General features: G+C 37.5%; 2 protein-coding genes across 4 annotated transcripts; both read right to left on the bottom strand.

The window, feature by feature from the left end:
• LOC109847955 lies at positions 2342–5456 on the bottom strand. Its single transcript, XM_020417185.1, is given in 9 exon segments — positions 2342–2772; positions 2999–3154; positions 3156–3222; positions 3224–3339; positions 3341–3684; positions 3750–3981; positions 3984–4138; positions 4280–4423; positions 5399–5456. Coding segments are annotated over 9 exon segments (1554 nt in total). The 3' UTR covers positions 2342–2490.
• LOC109850091 (pheophytinase, chloroplastic) lies at positions 6313–12540 on the bottom strand. 3 transcript variants are annotated; one of them, XM_020420009.1, is made up of 9 exons: positions 12143–12540; positions 11309–11401; positions 10511–10722; positions 10107–10251; positions 9946–10018; positions 9424–9570; positions 9212–9337; positions 8027–8122; positions 6313–6636 (listed from the first exon to the last, which is right to left on the bottom strand). In XM_020420009.1, exons 1-8 carry the CDS (start codon positions 12388–12390, stop codon positions 8039–8041), a joined length of 1128 nt encoding a protein of 375 aa, XP_020275598.1. In that variant the 5' UTR covers positions 12391–12540; the 3' UTR covers positions 6313–6636; positions 8027–8038. The 3 variants fall into 3 exon arrangements, with proteins under 3 accessions (XP_020275598.1, XP_020275599.1, XP_020275597.1); XM_020420010.1 differs by having other exon boundaries at positions 8053–8122; XM_020420008.1 differs by lacking the exon at positions 6313–6636 and having other exon boundaries at positions 7814–8122.

The following is a 13745-nucleotide window of genomic DNA, read 5'->3' as shown; positions in this document are numbered from 1 at the left end:
ATAGTTGTTAGTATTGTTTGGTTATTTCTAAGTGCTCCTGAGAATTGTTTGTTAATCTGACTTGGCAAATTTACCACAATTTTGTTTAAGGGTGGCACTAGGAGCACACCACCAACCACAACCTCAACCACACCCCCTCTCTCATTTGCTACAGTACATCGGGTCTCACATGAGATTTTAAAATTTAAAATCCTATGTGGGGTCTGGTGCACTGTAACAAATAAGAGAGAGAATGTGGTTGAGGTTGGGGTTAGGGGTTCCTTTGTTCAACGCAAACCATTATACGCATGTTACGCTTTTCTTAGGATTCTAGCGGGCAAACTGCTCCGTGAACTTATCCAACACGTGTTTGACGTGTTGCGTGGTAGTAGACATTGAAATCTGATGTGATAGATAGCGCTCTATTTGTTCATCTTAATTATGGCAAGAATTGAGGACCTACCTGACTACCTCCATACCTCAACCAAAGTATTTTATGAGCACTTACCAATTTCTCAACATAATCTACATATTTGTTTATATTGAGGGGTTATTGGTTGGGACAAATTGGGGCCAAGTGGAAAAATTATTCTAATGGAACAATTTTGCCCCTTTGGGATATTTTGAGTGGAGTAAAGTGGGATAAACTGGGATAATGGGATAATTTGAGCTTTTGATTTGACAATTCATGTGGGATAATAGATGATGTGGCACCTTATTAAAATATAATTTTATCTATTAATTACTTCTAAATTAACATATCCAATTGGTTTAGTATATTATTTAGTATATTATTATAATATAAATATTATTTTACTTTATATTAAAATATAATATATTGTACTATACTTACAAATTATTATTATTAATTATTATATTGTATTATATTATATTATATTAGCATGCTATACTATATATAATAATTAATATAATATAATATCAATATATTTAATATAATATTTTAATAATATAATATTTAATATAATACATTATTTTATTTATACAAAAATATAATATGTTATACAATAATTACTAATTAACATTATATTAGTATGCTACATTATATAATAATTAATATAATATATGAATAATATATTTAATATAATATTTTAATAATATATTATTTAATTTAATATATTATAATATAGTATCATAGGATATAATGTACTTTATAAAATATTATAATATTTTACTTTATTCAATGTAATATTTTAAAATTTTATATTAAAATTAAAATATAATATAACATATATATATTACATGATAATTACAATAATATATATTAAAAGGTATCATGTTATAGTATAATATATTACATAATAGTATGTTATTACAATATTATATAATATTATAATAAATAACGTTATACTATAATTACTATTATATAATATTATTAATATATGTTATTAAATTATGTCATTAAAATATTAATATATGTTATATTTTATATATCATGTCATATATTTATAATATAATAATTGCATGTATTAGTTAAGTAATACAAAAATATTTTAAAATTATCCCAATTGCCTTCAAAGTGGAACAACATTGTTCCAATATGAAGGATGGGGTAAATTTTTACTATTGGGACAAAATTTTTGTATAAGAGTGGGGTAATTTTATCCCAAGTGGTGTAATTGTCTCACTAGTGTTCCAAAAAACCAATAACACAAAAATGTATTATCCTTGTTCCATTGTCCCAATGAATAACACTATGAAATAGAATCCCCAAAATTATCCCATTATCCTCCAAAATATCCCAACCAATAACCCCCTGAGCTTATATTTTCTGAGGCGCCTGATTCGTGCACAATATAATAACAAGTATATGAGAATGTATGGAGCGAAATATACTATATATACATGGTTGGTTGATCTGAATACCATATATCCGTAATTGGTGATACTTAAAAGGGGATCCGTCCTTAACAGTAGAAGTAGAGGGTATCTGCCCGCAACGATAGAACTGCAAGGGGGAGTCCGCCGCAATTAACCCAACAAACCAACGTATATAGAGGCAAAGCAACAAAGTACAAACAAGGTTTCTTCGGGGACAGATTTTCAATTTCGACCCGTTTAGAACATTTATTGCACAAATCCACACATTTTGTACTTATTTTTCAAATTCGACCCAGTTTAAGCCACGTGGCTGAAACTGGGTTGAATTTGGAAAAAAAACTTACAAACTTCACAGGACTTCCAAGTCCAGTAAAGTTTTGTTACATAATAAAACTTCACGGGTCGTAAGTTTTTTTTTTTCAAATTCGATCCAGTTTCAACCAGGTGGCTGAAACTGGGTTGAAAATGAAAATTTGTCCCGTCTTCGGAGACGATGCGGGCAATAGATAGAAACAGACGAGGATATTGCCGACGGTTAAAATGATTATTTGACACCATTATGAAGAGATTTCAAATTGCTACGTACATGAAGCCCACAAACAAATCAATATATGCCAACAACCAACCGACTGATCGAACAACGAAGAACCTCAATTTCAACCAACCGATCAATCATTTTTCATCCATCGTCCAATTTGCCTTCTCCTTGGGCCCAGTAGGCCCCTCCTCCCCGAGAATTTCGCTAGGCAAACCCCTCACGAAATCCTCCAGCGCCCTCCTCAGCTTCTTAGGCAAAAACCTCTCCACGTCCTTGAGCTCGTTCGCTATATCATAACTCACCTTTGGGCCCCACTCCCTCATGTAATTCAACCACGGCGGCTCCTCCACACCGCCGGTGACAGGTAACCCGGCGCCGCCACCTCGAAGGCCGTCTCGGTGTCCATGTGTCCTTCCCTATTTACGCGGGCATGCTTTCTTATTCCGATCCGTTACTCCGTTCAAGTATAGCCCCGCCCTGGGGTAAACGGCGTGCCCGTGCAGCGAAGTAGTACGAAACCGCGAACTTGTTTCGGAGCGTCGCATATTCCAACGCGGCTCGCGTTCGACCCAGCGTCCCCTGAACTGTGTCCCGAAAAATACACCGGCCCGCATTAGTCTGGGCAACGTCGTAGTTGCTTACTGCAGCGTGACGATGATCCGCAATCCCCAACGTGCTCTGCCGATCCACCCTTAGCTTGATGCGAACACCCGCGACCTTGGCCCTCGCGGGGCCGTTGAAGGGGTAGTAGACGCACGTCGGATGTCGGTGAACGTCGCGGCCGAGCGTTGGCTTGACAGTGAAGGTACGCCTGTGGCTTCGATACGTCGCCTTTCTTGATTAGCTCCTTCTGGCCGTCGTCGGCGGGAGTCCAGCCAGTATTGCCGCGTCGTTTGAGCCGCCTGAGGGAGGTTCGAGCCGTTCGGACCGATCGGCGAGGGTTGGGGTCTGCCCCTTTCGGTAAGGAGGCCGCCGTTTCGAAGAAAGCCAGGATGTTGAGGAAGGGAGGTATGTTTCGTCGGGATGGAAGTATATCACCGGAGAATAGGCTTGGAACAGCGCTTGAATTTGGTGAAGGTTCGGCATCGAGGAGAAGGTCGACGAGCTCTTGTTCCTCAAACATGATAATATTACCGAAATATTATTCGAACTCCCTTCGGTTTGAGCGCCAAATGTGCCCACCAAAACACCGAGGGACGTTGTGCTTACGGTACTCGGCTTAAGGCCGTAGACGCTGAAGCCATCCTCGGCGTAAGACCAAATCGGTTGGTTATCACTTTCGCATTGCTCGGTAAAATCGTCGCGCACGCATCGGAAACCGTCGATGGGTGGCTTATCGGGCGTGCTCGTTGCTCGGTAAAATCGTCGCGCACGCATCGGAAACCGTCGATGGGTGGCTTATCGGGCGTGCTCGTGACGATAAACCCGACCGCTTTGTATCCGTCGGGGGCAACGGGGAGCCAAAAGTACCCGTCGCCGTCCCGCTTGATGCTCGAGGAATCGCTCCGCCAAACCAGGCTAAAATCGGTAGGTTTGGCGAGGGGGTTCGACGCGTCGCAGGCGCCTTTCGCGACGAGGATCCGACCGAAGAGGGGCTTGTTGTTAGGTTGGCGTAAGGAGCCGCAGCCGTGTAGAACGAAGGAGGTAGGCGTGAGGGGTTGTAGAACGTCGCGCCGAGATTATCTTGGCCGCCTTCGTGTGCTGCCCAAACTTTGGTGAACGTTGAGATTTGGCACACTTCCAGGCCTCCGAGGTCTATAGTCCCCTTGGCGAACCCTCCACCTGAAGAAATACATCAAGAAATATTAGAAAGTAGCAATTGAACATATATGCACGAGGGATGCGTCAGTAATTAATTAATAACACTAGAAACTAAAAGAAATAAGAAAAAAAAATTAATCTAGCAAATTGATCATCGATCACCTCGTGGCCAAGATGGCAATGGAGACGGGAACTCAAAGGTTGTCTCTATAGGATCAGGATCAAGTGCTTTGCTTCTCTTCCATGGTGTGAGGAAAAGTTCCCCATTTGCTTTGAAAATTAGAGGTGGGGGGGGGGGGGGGGGTTCTAAGTTGAATGTGAAGTATTTAAGAAAAGAATAGGGACTAATATAAGCATCAGGGTGCAAGTATATTCTAATATGAGGTCGTTATCTAATTAAAACTTAGTTAACTCAGCCCATGAGAAAAGAGTGGACATCAATAATTGAGAGGGGCATGTATTTTTTTTGTTTGTTTGTTTCGGTAAGAAAATTTTTGTTATAACGTGCAAGGAATCTTGATCTAAGGTAGTTGGGAACTTGGCTTAAATTGACCTTCAAAGGCTTTGGAGGGTGTCCTAAAAGGCAAGATTGATGCAGGAGATATATGTTGACGTTTTTATGGAGTGTTCATAATATAAAAGTCTTTGAGCAAATGCTCTAATTATGGAGGGTAGATGACGAAAAGATATGTGAAGTTATTGTTTTCCTATGTACATATTCGTAATCTATTCCACCATAATAACAGGAGGACGCAAGAATCACTATTCATGCTACAATAAATGCTACAGTAATTTAAGTTTTTTCAAAATATATACGGTAGCATTATCAAAAAATATTGTCGTAATTTAAAATATATTAGTGTAGCAGAAAGTGGGATAATGTAGCATTTTAAACGAATGTTACTGTAGCATTTAAAAAACACTGCTTTAACGTTTAAAAATATGCTATAACAATTAAAAATAGGATTACTAAAGAAAAAAAAAAAAAAAAAAAAGGGAAGACCGTGTTTCGCACGTGGCGCACACTAGTTTAGGCAATGTTAGAAATTAGCATTATGCTTCACTAATTAAGAACCATACAAAGATGCCAAAAAAAGACTAGTAAACTAGAACGGAAAGAGTACAGAGAAAGAAGATTGCATGCAGTCCATTCTCTAGTACTTCCTCCTTGAGCAAGCTTGATCAAGAATTGACCACAAGTAATGGAGGTTTCTGATTGAGAGCATGAAAGCTAATGAAAATTGCAGGAGACCGAAACTTTTGCTTCGTTTTGATTTGCACTTGTTTTCTTGATGATTATATGAATATGGACTAAAAGAACGCATTCAGAAGTAGCCATATCTAGATATCTGTTGGAGAATTTCACTTTCCCCGCATACTACAATATGCGCAACTCCGAAGCCAACCCACAATCAACAATATATAAAACGACCACAATCAAGAAATAAAATCACACAAGATTTAACATGAAAAACCCTCAACAGGGAAAAACCACGGGATCAAAATCAATCCACTATCACCTCCAAATTACAATCTTTTGCACAAACAAAGACTGTCAAACCCCCTCTCTCTCTTTCTCTCTACACTTCTTCTTCTTAGTTTTTCCTCTAACAATAGGACATATACAGGGAAACCAAAACATTATCTCTGGCCTAACTTCCTAATTAGAATAAGATTCAAACTCATAATCATGATGAAACCCAAACTCCTAATCATGATAGATCTCTAACCCTATCTAATTCTCATGAAGTTCTACAAAAAATTAAAAAACACTATACTAACTTGGAGTTTGAGTTGATACCCCACAATATCGTTATCCAAATAAAAGTTACATGCGTCAGTACAGAATAATGTTGCATCTAGTCATAACTGACGTAGACAAGCGCTAGGCTAAAGCATATATTTCATATTTTTGGTCCCATTCAGACTTCAAAAGTTACAGGAGCAAGAATTGTATATAATCACATGATTCACATACAAAAGTCATCTTAAAAAAACATTGACCATCTCATATCTACAGAAACACTATATTCCTGTAGTAGCTCCGCCAACCTTCTTTTGTTTTGATAACATGTTTAGAACCTTGAACTCTGTAAACAAAGAGAAAACTATATGTACATGGGATTAAATAATAGCTTCAACCACTTTGTTCAACAAAACAGGAGTCAAATAAGAGGAAGTAGCTCAGGTTTAAGAATCCAAAAGTTATACCAGCAATAATTTTAAAAATCACATGATTCACATCAGCATCATATTCAAAAATACATGATTAGCTAATACGTCCTTGGACGGTATATATTATTGCTGCATTAGCTCACCAACCTTCTATTGTTTTCTTTTAACGTTATTATACAACTTTGAACTCTATAAACAAAGATAAAACTTTATTTATATCATCTAAATAGTGGTTAATTGCGCATAGACCCCCTGTAGTGTAGTATGTAGTTTTCGAACTCAATACTCCTGAAGTTTCATCTTGACATGTAGACACCTTGAGTGAAAACTTGAACTCTTTTACCCTGAAAGTAAAAAAAGACAATTTCGCTCAGGCAAGGAACAGGGTAACAAGGGTAAAATAGTCAAAAAAAATCACTGAGGGGTCTGAATGTCAGAAACAGGTAACCCGTAATTTCTCTATGCAAAACTCTTATAAGATCGAAGAATATTACAAATTGTGTGTTGAAAGTGATTTCCATATATTAACAAAAGCACACAGTTCTGTCAGTTGCAACTCTGGGAAAGCGAAAGGATAATAATAAAAGTTGATTTCGTGTGGATTTGTTAGATGGGTCTCCTTATTGCTTCATATTTGAAGCGTACACAACATGTATATGATATATCCCACGAAAACATGTACCTGCATTTATTGGCACATGTTCTTCATGTGGGGAAATGAGATATGAAATTCACAAAGTAATGAAGATTATTGAAATGCATTTGTTTACTGCAGCAAAAAAAACACCAGAGGAAGTTTATTATTGTACAGTTTTAGAATTTCATTTGCCGTAGCTTGCGTAGGCTCATTAGTTAAGTTTAGAATTCATTTGTCGAAGCTTATTATGAAATTCACAAAGTTATGAAGACTATGGAAATGTATTTGTTTGCTGCGGCAGAAAAATACCCACCAAAGGAAGTTCATAAGTGTACAGTTTTAGAATTCATTTGTCGAACCTTGTGTAAACTTTGGAATAAGGACCCTATAACAACCACCTCTACATGAATTGGTTTTTTCTTTTCTTTTCTTTTCTTTTCTTCTTTTTTTTTTGTTTTTTTTTTTTTTTTTTTGGGGGGGGGGGGGGGGGGGGGGGGGAGGGGACCTAAAATTCGCAAACTAATAGTCCCACACGTGAATGATATAGTCACCCCATTCCATTCTATAGGGATATTCTGATAGAATCCGCGCCCTAAACTCAGAGTTAGACTCCAGTTGGATATAATAGCTATCTGGGAGTTGGCTTAGTTCTTCTACTCAAACAAGACAAATATTCTAAAATTCAATGTACATCCGCTAGTTTTCAACCAATAAATCAATGTTGCTATTGGGCATTTGATTAATTTGACCAACTTCTTTTAGAACTAGATGACGGAACTAGTAAATGCACAATCTTGTAAACGAAGTTGTAAAGCTTTGAATACAATGCCACCTCATATATTTCTCAAAAACAAAACAAAGAAAGAAGAGAAAATCACCACCTCATGTGAAAGAGCTTTAACTCGCCTTTAGATGAACATGAAAAGTATACATCTCTCATATGACCAAGGATTATCAGAAGGCAAAATAATAAATCATTCCAAAATGACAATGATTGACTTGTTATCCATGTAAGAATCTTGGATTTAAATATCTACGATGTCTCGAGAAAGTGAAATCTAGTTATTAACAAAGGAGAGCAGAGCTAAAAGAGGTACTTCCGATCATCTTTATGTTAAAAGACCTATCATTTCTTCACTGTGGCGCTTAACGAATGTTTCAATAAGAGGGTTCACAAGATGAGGTGCCTCATCCTGTAAAAACCAACATAAAATGGATTAGAATGGAAGAAAGAGAGCAATAAATACGATCAGCATAAAAAACTAAGGACAAATTTTCAAAACCAACCTTTTTCAGTTTTTATTTGTAAAAACCGACCGCTTTTGAAAATAATTACAAAAACCGACCTGTTTTCAGCCCAGCGCTGAAAACAGGTCGGTTTTTGTAAAAAGTTTTCCGAAACATCACGGGAGTTCAACTCCCGTGAAGTTTATCGAGAAATTAAACTTCACGGGAGTTGAACTCCCGTGAAGTTTAATTTCTTCTTAAAACTCCACGGGAGTTCAACTCCCGTGGAATTTGCGTTCAATTTCAAAACTCTTAATGCTGTGACCTGAGCTTGAAGGAACCAAGGTTATATTTGAGGCCCCTAAATAAAAAATAAAATAAAAAAGGAGCTCCTTTCACCCCCAACTAACCGCCATCAACGAAAAGGCCCAGATTTCTCTCGATGCCAAAATCTCTTTTTCACCGCATTAAAACCAGTTTATGCAAGTAGGAGACAACTCAACTCAACTGAGCATGCAGGGAGCTCACCAAGAAGATCTGCGAGGAGACAAGAACGAAGAATAGGGTTCTTGACGGCGTAGCTGGGACCGCGGATCGTGTTGTGAGAACTCCTCAGCACTTTTTTGAGTTGGGGTTTTGTGATTTGGGGGTGAAAGGAGCTCCTTTTTTATTTTATTTTTTATTTAGAGGCCTCAAATATAACCTTGGTTCCCTCAAGCTCAGGTCACAGCATTAAGAGTTTTGAAATTGAACGCAAATTCCACGGGAGTTGAACTCCCGTGGAGTTTTAAGAAGAAATTAAACTTCACGGGAGTTCAACTCCCGTGAAGTTTAATTTCTCGATAAACTTCACGGGAGTTGAACTCCCGTGATGTTTCAGAAAACTTTTTACAAAAACCGACCTGTTTTCAGCGCACTGTTTTCAGCGCTGGGCTGAAAACAGGTCGGTTTTTGTAATTATTTTCAAAAGCGGTCGGTTTTTACAAATAAAAACTGAAAAAGGTTGGTTTCGAAAATTTGTCCAAAAAACTAAACTAAAAGGATATCAGCAGAACCTGTGGACAATGTCCAACATTTGGAAGGATCACAAAATCTTCAACTGCGTCAAATTTTGCATAGGCTTTTCCAAGTTCAACAGGCTCCCATGGGTCCTTATCTCCCCAAGCAACCAAAACCGGGCACTAAATTAAGAAAATCATGGGTAAATAAATAAAGTTGAGAAGCAGAAGAATAAATACTTGGCATCAACGGTAGAATCTCTCCTGACCTTTACTTTTGGAAGTAGTTCTTCAGGAAGCGGCCCATCTGAGTAGCAAATGAATTCAAGAAACACATCAGCAGCACCAGGATCAAGTCCCGGTTTAAGGATAATTTGAACTAGTTCATCGGTAACCGCTGAAGTGTCATGATAGCACTGCAAGTAAAAAAGGGGGGGAAAAAGAAGATAAATTACTATGTGCTTGGTAACTTACAGTAAGATTCATATTTAAGCACATTGTCAAATTTAGAGTGAATTTCACTCACCCAACCCCCCCCCCCCCCCCCCACCCCGACTTATAGGCGGTTTTTGCACAAAAACCTCTGACTACTGTTGTAAATTACGGTGGACCCTCTTGAACATGTCTTACATATGTATCAGTTTAGTACCGGCTTAGTATGGTTTGGAAATTTTGGGGTGTTTTATATGGTATATAAAGTTCAGGGGAGTTTGTGCAAAACCCTGCAAAATTCGGGGGCGCTTTGTGAAATTTACTTTTAAATCTGCCTATGATTTTGTAGAAAAGAGCACCTGACAAAGAATGCTTTTAATGGACTCTGGGGTGGCAACTGCTTTGAAGAAAAGCCTTCCCACAATAGTATTCCTGTTGTAATGTAAATTCCTGGCTTAATTTTGACTATATTATAGTCCGGTATGACAATGTACAAGCTAGAGCATTACATATAATTTACCGTAACAATCTCTGGAATGATTTAATAAACGGCCTTCCATACCAGGGTTGTTTCTTAATATGAAGCATCCTTAAGGAAATGTTTAACAGTAGTATACCCTTACAAATCTGAGGCTCCATTATAGCCGCTTGAAGACCGACGACACCTGGAAGCAAGAACATATTTATACAGATGTATCTTTTTGTACCATTGTGGATTGCTAGTTAATAAATACATATATTTTTAATGAAAAATTGAATTCTGAAAATGTGAATATTTGGGCAAAAAGTAATATTCTCATATGGTTACCTGCTTATTACTGTCTAGATAAATCAGAAGGCAGCATAAAATTTCACATTATACTCTGCAGTTTACTCGCTATGATCAACATATTCATACTGGTCATGAAAAGAGATGAAACTTACCTCCAATAGAGTTGCATATGAAGAACGCTTCATCTTTGACAACATCAGCACAGAAATCATTTAGCTGGCTTGCCCATGTCTCAAATGTATAGAAGGAATTCACTTTGAACTCCCGAGGATTTGGTTTGTCAGAATACCCATAACCGATAAGGTCAATTGAATAAACTCTACTTGTCTTTGCGAGATAAGAAATGTTTTTCCGCCAGTGATCACTGTTGAAAGAGACTTTTGCATTATAGATAGCATTGGAGTATATGATAAGAAAAATATAAGAAAATCACATGATAAAACTGAGAAAAATAAATTCACAGATTGCAAATAAATTCAACTCTTGTAAAAGATATGAAAACTACTCAAAAGTTACAAAAGAATTCAGTTCCATAAAACATTACGAGCCTTCGATATGCTCACTCCAAAGCGAGAATCCTAGGGCCTCATAAAAATGAGTTCAAAATAGTAGGGGAAAGAACAGACATCTCAAAAAGCCAAACTAGGTTATTTATGTATTGCCACCACAAATCTAATGGTCATTTGAAATACAGAGAGCATTAATGGACACATTAGAAGGTAGAAAAAAAATCATATGCACAATGCAATACAATCACCAGACGGGGATAATCATGCCAATGAAAGAGGACAGAAACAGATGGGTAAACCAAGAGTGACATGAACAATAATACAACTTTGTTAAAGGAATATAATACTATGTATTTGACATAGAAAGCAAACAATTTGAATATTAGTACCTAAACAAAATTATTTTCCTTCAAAAGGAGCAAAAATGTGTACGGCGTAGACCTGTTCGCCCCGAATCCATGTATTAAAACTAATGCAGGTCCGTCCTTCCCAGCATATTGATAACGAATGCGGTAACCTCGCCAATTCCACATGCTGCATTGAGAAAATAGAATCATCAAAAAGAACTTGTAATTTGTAATTTTTTTAGTGAAACGCTGAATGAAATTTTTTTTGAGTGTAAATCTTATTGCACTTTCACAATAAAAACTTGTTCATTGGATCCTGATAGGCGCGTATTGATCTTCACAATAACAAGTTTTCCCATGGAATAGTTCCCTAATTCCTTAAACTTCATCTCTCGAAGAGGTTGAAGTTTCCATCCTGCAACTTTCATCTCATCCTCTTTGATAGGTTACAGGACTCAAAGCATCAAAGTCTTAGGCTAATGACAACAGTTCTTTCTCCTTTCCAATCTTTAACGTCAGAAGGTGTCATCAGGATAGATTGAGGATTAAGATGTACTTACCAGAGCTCGAAATTTCAAACATTTAAAACACACAAATATGTTTCCAGTTTCCTTCTAACCAATATTTGGACGGCCTCGTATGATTTTTTGTCACTTTTTAGAGAATGTCTGATTTGTCGTCCAGTTTTTCTTCATGTTCTTCCTTAATTTTGGTAAAGTTTAAGAATTTTTCTACCCTATATCAATTTTATTTGAATTTGATACTAAATTATCTTAATCACACTCCGCAAAAAGCTATTATAACCTCGTCCCTTTTTGGGCAAGAACTAAACACTCCACAGTCCACATGCATGAAAATAATTCAAACCACAAACTCCAAAATGCTAGAATCGCCAAATAAATAAGAAAATGTGAGAACTTTCAAATACCCAGTTCGAACTTCAGGCTCCGAGGCGCTATCCACCGCGAAAGGAGCAGAGTCCCGCTTCTCTTCGCTTGAATCCAATGCCGAAGCCTTCGAACAGCAAATTGATCGATACCCATTAGAGGAAACACGATAATGATCAAGATATTTGAGAGATACGGCTCTGTGATGCCCACTTGATCTGAAAAGTTTGCGCTTTGGGAGAGAATTGGGGACCGAGAAAGACAGAGAAGGGGAGCTCGAGCTCGCCATTGCTCAGATCAAAATCTAGAGAATAAAAAAGTTCAATTTTCTGAGTGAGGAGAAAAGACCTCAGTGGAGAAGGCCGGAGGAATCGTAAGGTGGCGATGGGTTCAAATTGCTTGGTGCGTAGGGGTACAGCGAAATTTGGATTTTTTTTTTAAGAGCCTAAAGTAGTCATTAAGTTTTTTTTCCCCCTTCTTTATTATATATATATATTGCTTCTTGACATCATAGAATTGGGAGGTTGCTTAGTTTTTCCCCTTTCTTTGTGATGTTTGACGAGCTTTGCTACAGGAACCCAAAATATAGAACCAACAGAGGGACATGTGATGTGTTTTCCTCCTATTGCATAATGAGTTGGTCATTATTAATGATGATCAGCTCATTAGAACATCTCCTATTGTATTTTACAAAACACGAGTTGCTTGAATCAGGTCCGTTGCAAACACATCTAGGGTCTGTTTGGATTTGTAGGGGCTGAAGGGAAGTTAAGGGAAACTGAGAGAAGGGAAGAGAATGGAAGGGAAGGGAGTTCCCTTTCCCTTGGTTACACCCCAATTTGGGTGTAACAAATTTTATACTATTAGGGGGTGAACCAAGGGGAACTATGGTGAATTAACTTCACCTTCTAAGTATTCCCAAACAAGGTGAATGGAGGTGAATGGTTCCCCTAAGAGCATCTCTAACAGCTTCGTCATTTCTTATTTTTGGAGAATTTAGTTAGGTTTTTGGCCCAACAGATTCCCCATCTCATTCCCCAAAATAGGGATGGAGGAAAAAAAAATGGGGAAGCTTCCCCAAATCTGCAGCATTCTCCAAATTTTTGGAGGAAAAAATGGATTCTTCAAAATGGGGAAGCTGTTGGAGTTGGTGTAAAAATTAGTTGGAGAATATGACTTTTGCTTCCCCATTTTAGAGAAAATTTTGAAGAAGCTGTTGGAGATGTTCTTATATATATATATATATATATATATAAAAGCGTAGGAATTAACAGAGATAACAAGAAGGAAAAAGACACACAGCAGGCTTATGGAAAGGATCTAAGTAAAGAGGAGGTTGGTAAGGAGCGGACCTTGTCGTCACCTACCAGACTCTCTCCTTACTAGGATCCTAACCTCAAAGATTTTAAAACTCACTTCAAAAAAAAAAACCCTCCAAAACGACTTCCTTTTTTTCACCAGAAAATCCGTCAAATTTATTAATTCCTATTAGCACCCTATTAAGAATGATTCCTGTATTAATTGAACTTCAAAAGGGTACTCATATATATATAGTTATCTTATTTTGAAGATTTCTGTGAAAACAGAACTCTTTCATTTAATTGTTTCCCAGATGCTTCATTTGATTTTTTTTTTTTTTTTTTG

Source organism: Asparagus officinalis, chromosome 7, assembly GCF_001876935.1.
Source record: "Asparagus officinalis chromosome 7, Aspof.V1, whole genome shotgun sequence".
In the NCBI taxonomy this organism is placed as follows: Eukaryota; Viridiplantae; Streptophyta; class Magnoliopsida; order Asparagales; family Asparagaceae; genus Asparagus; species Asparagus officinalis.
This window is presented reverse-complemented; position numbering and strand designations above follow the sequence as displayed.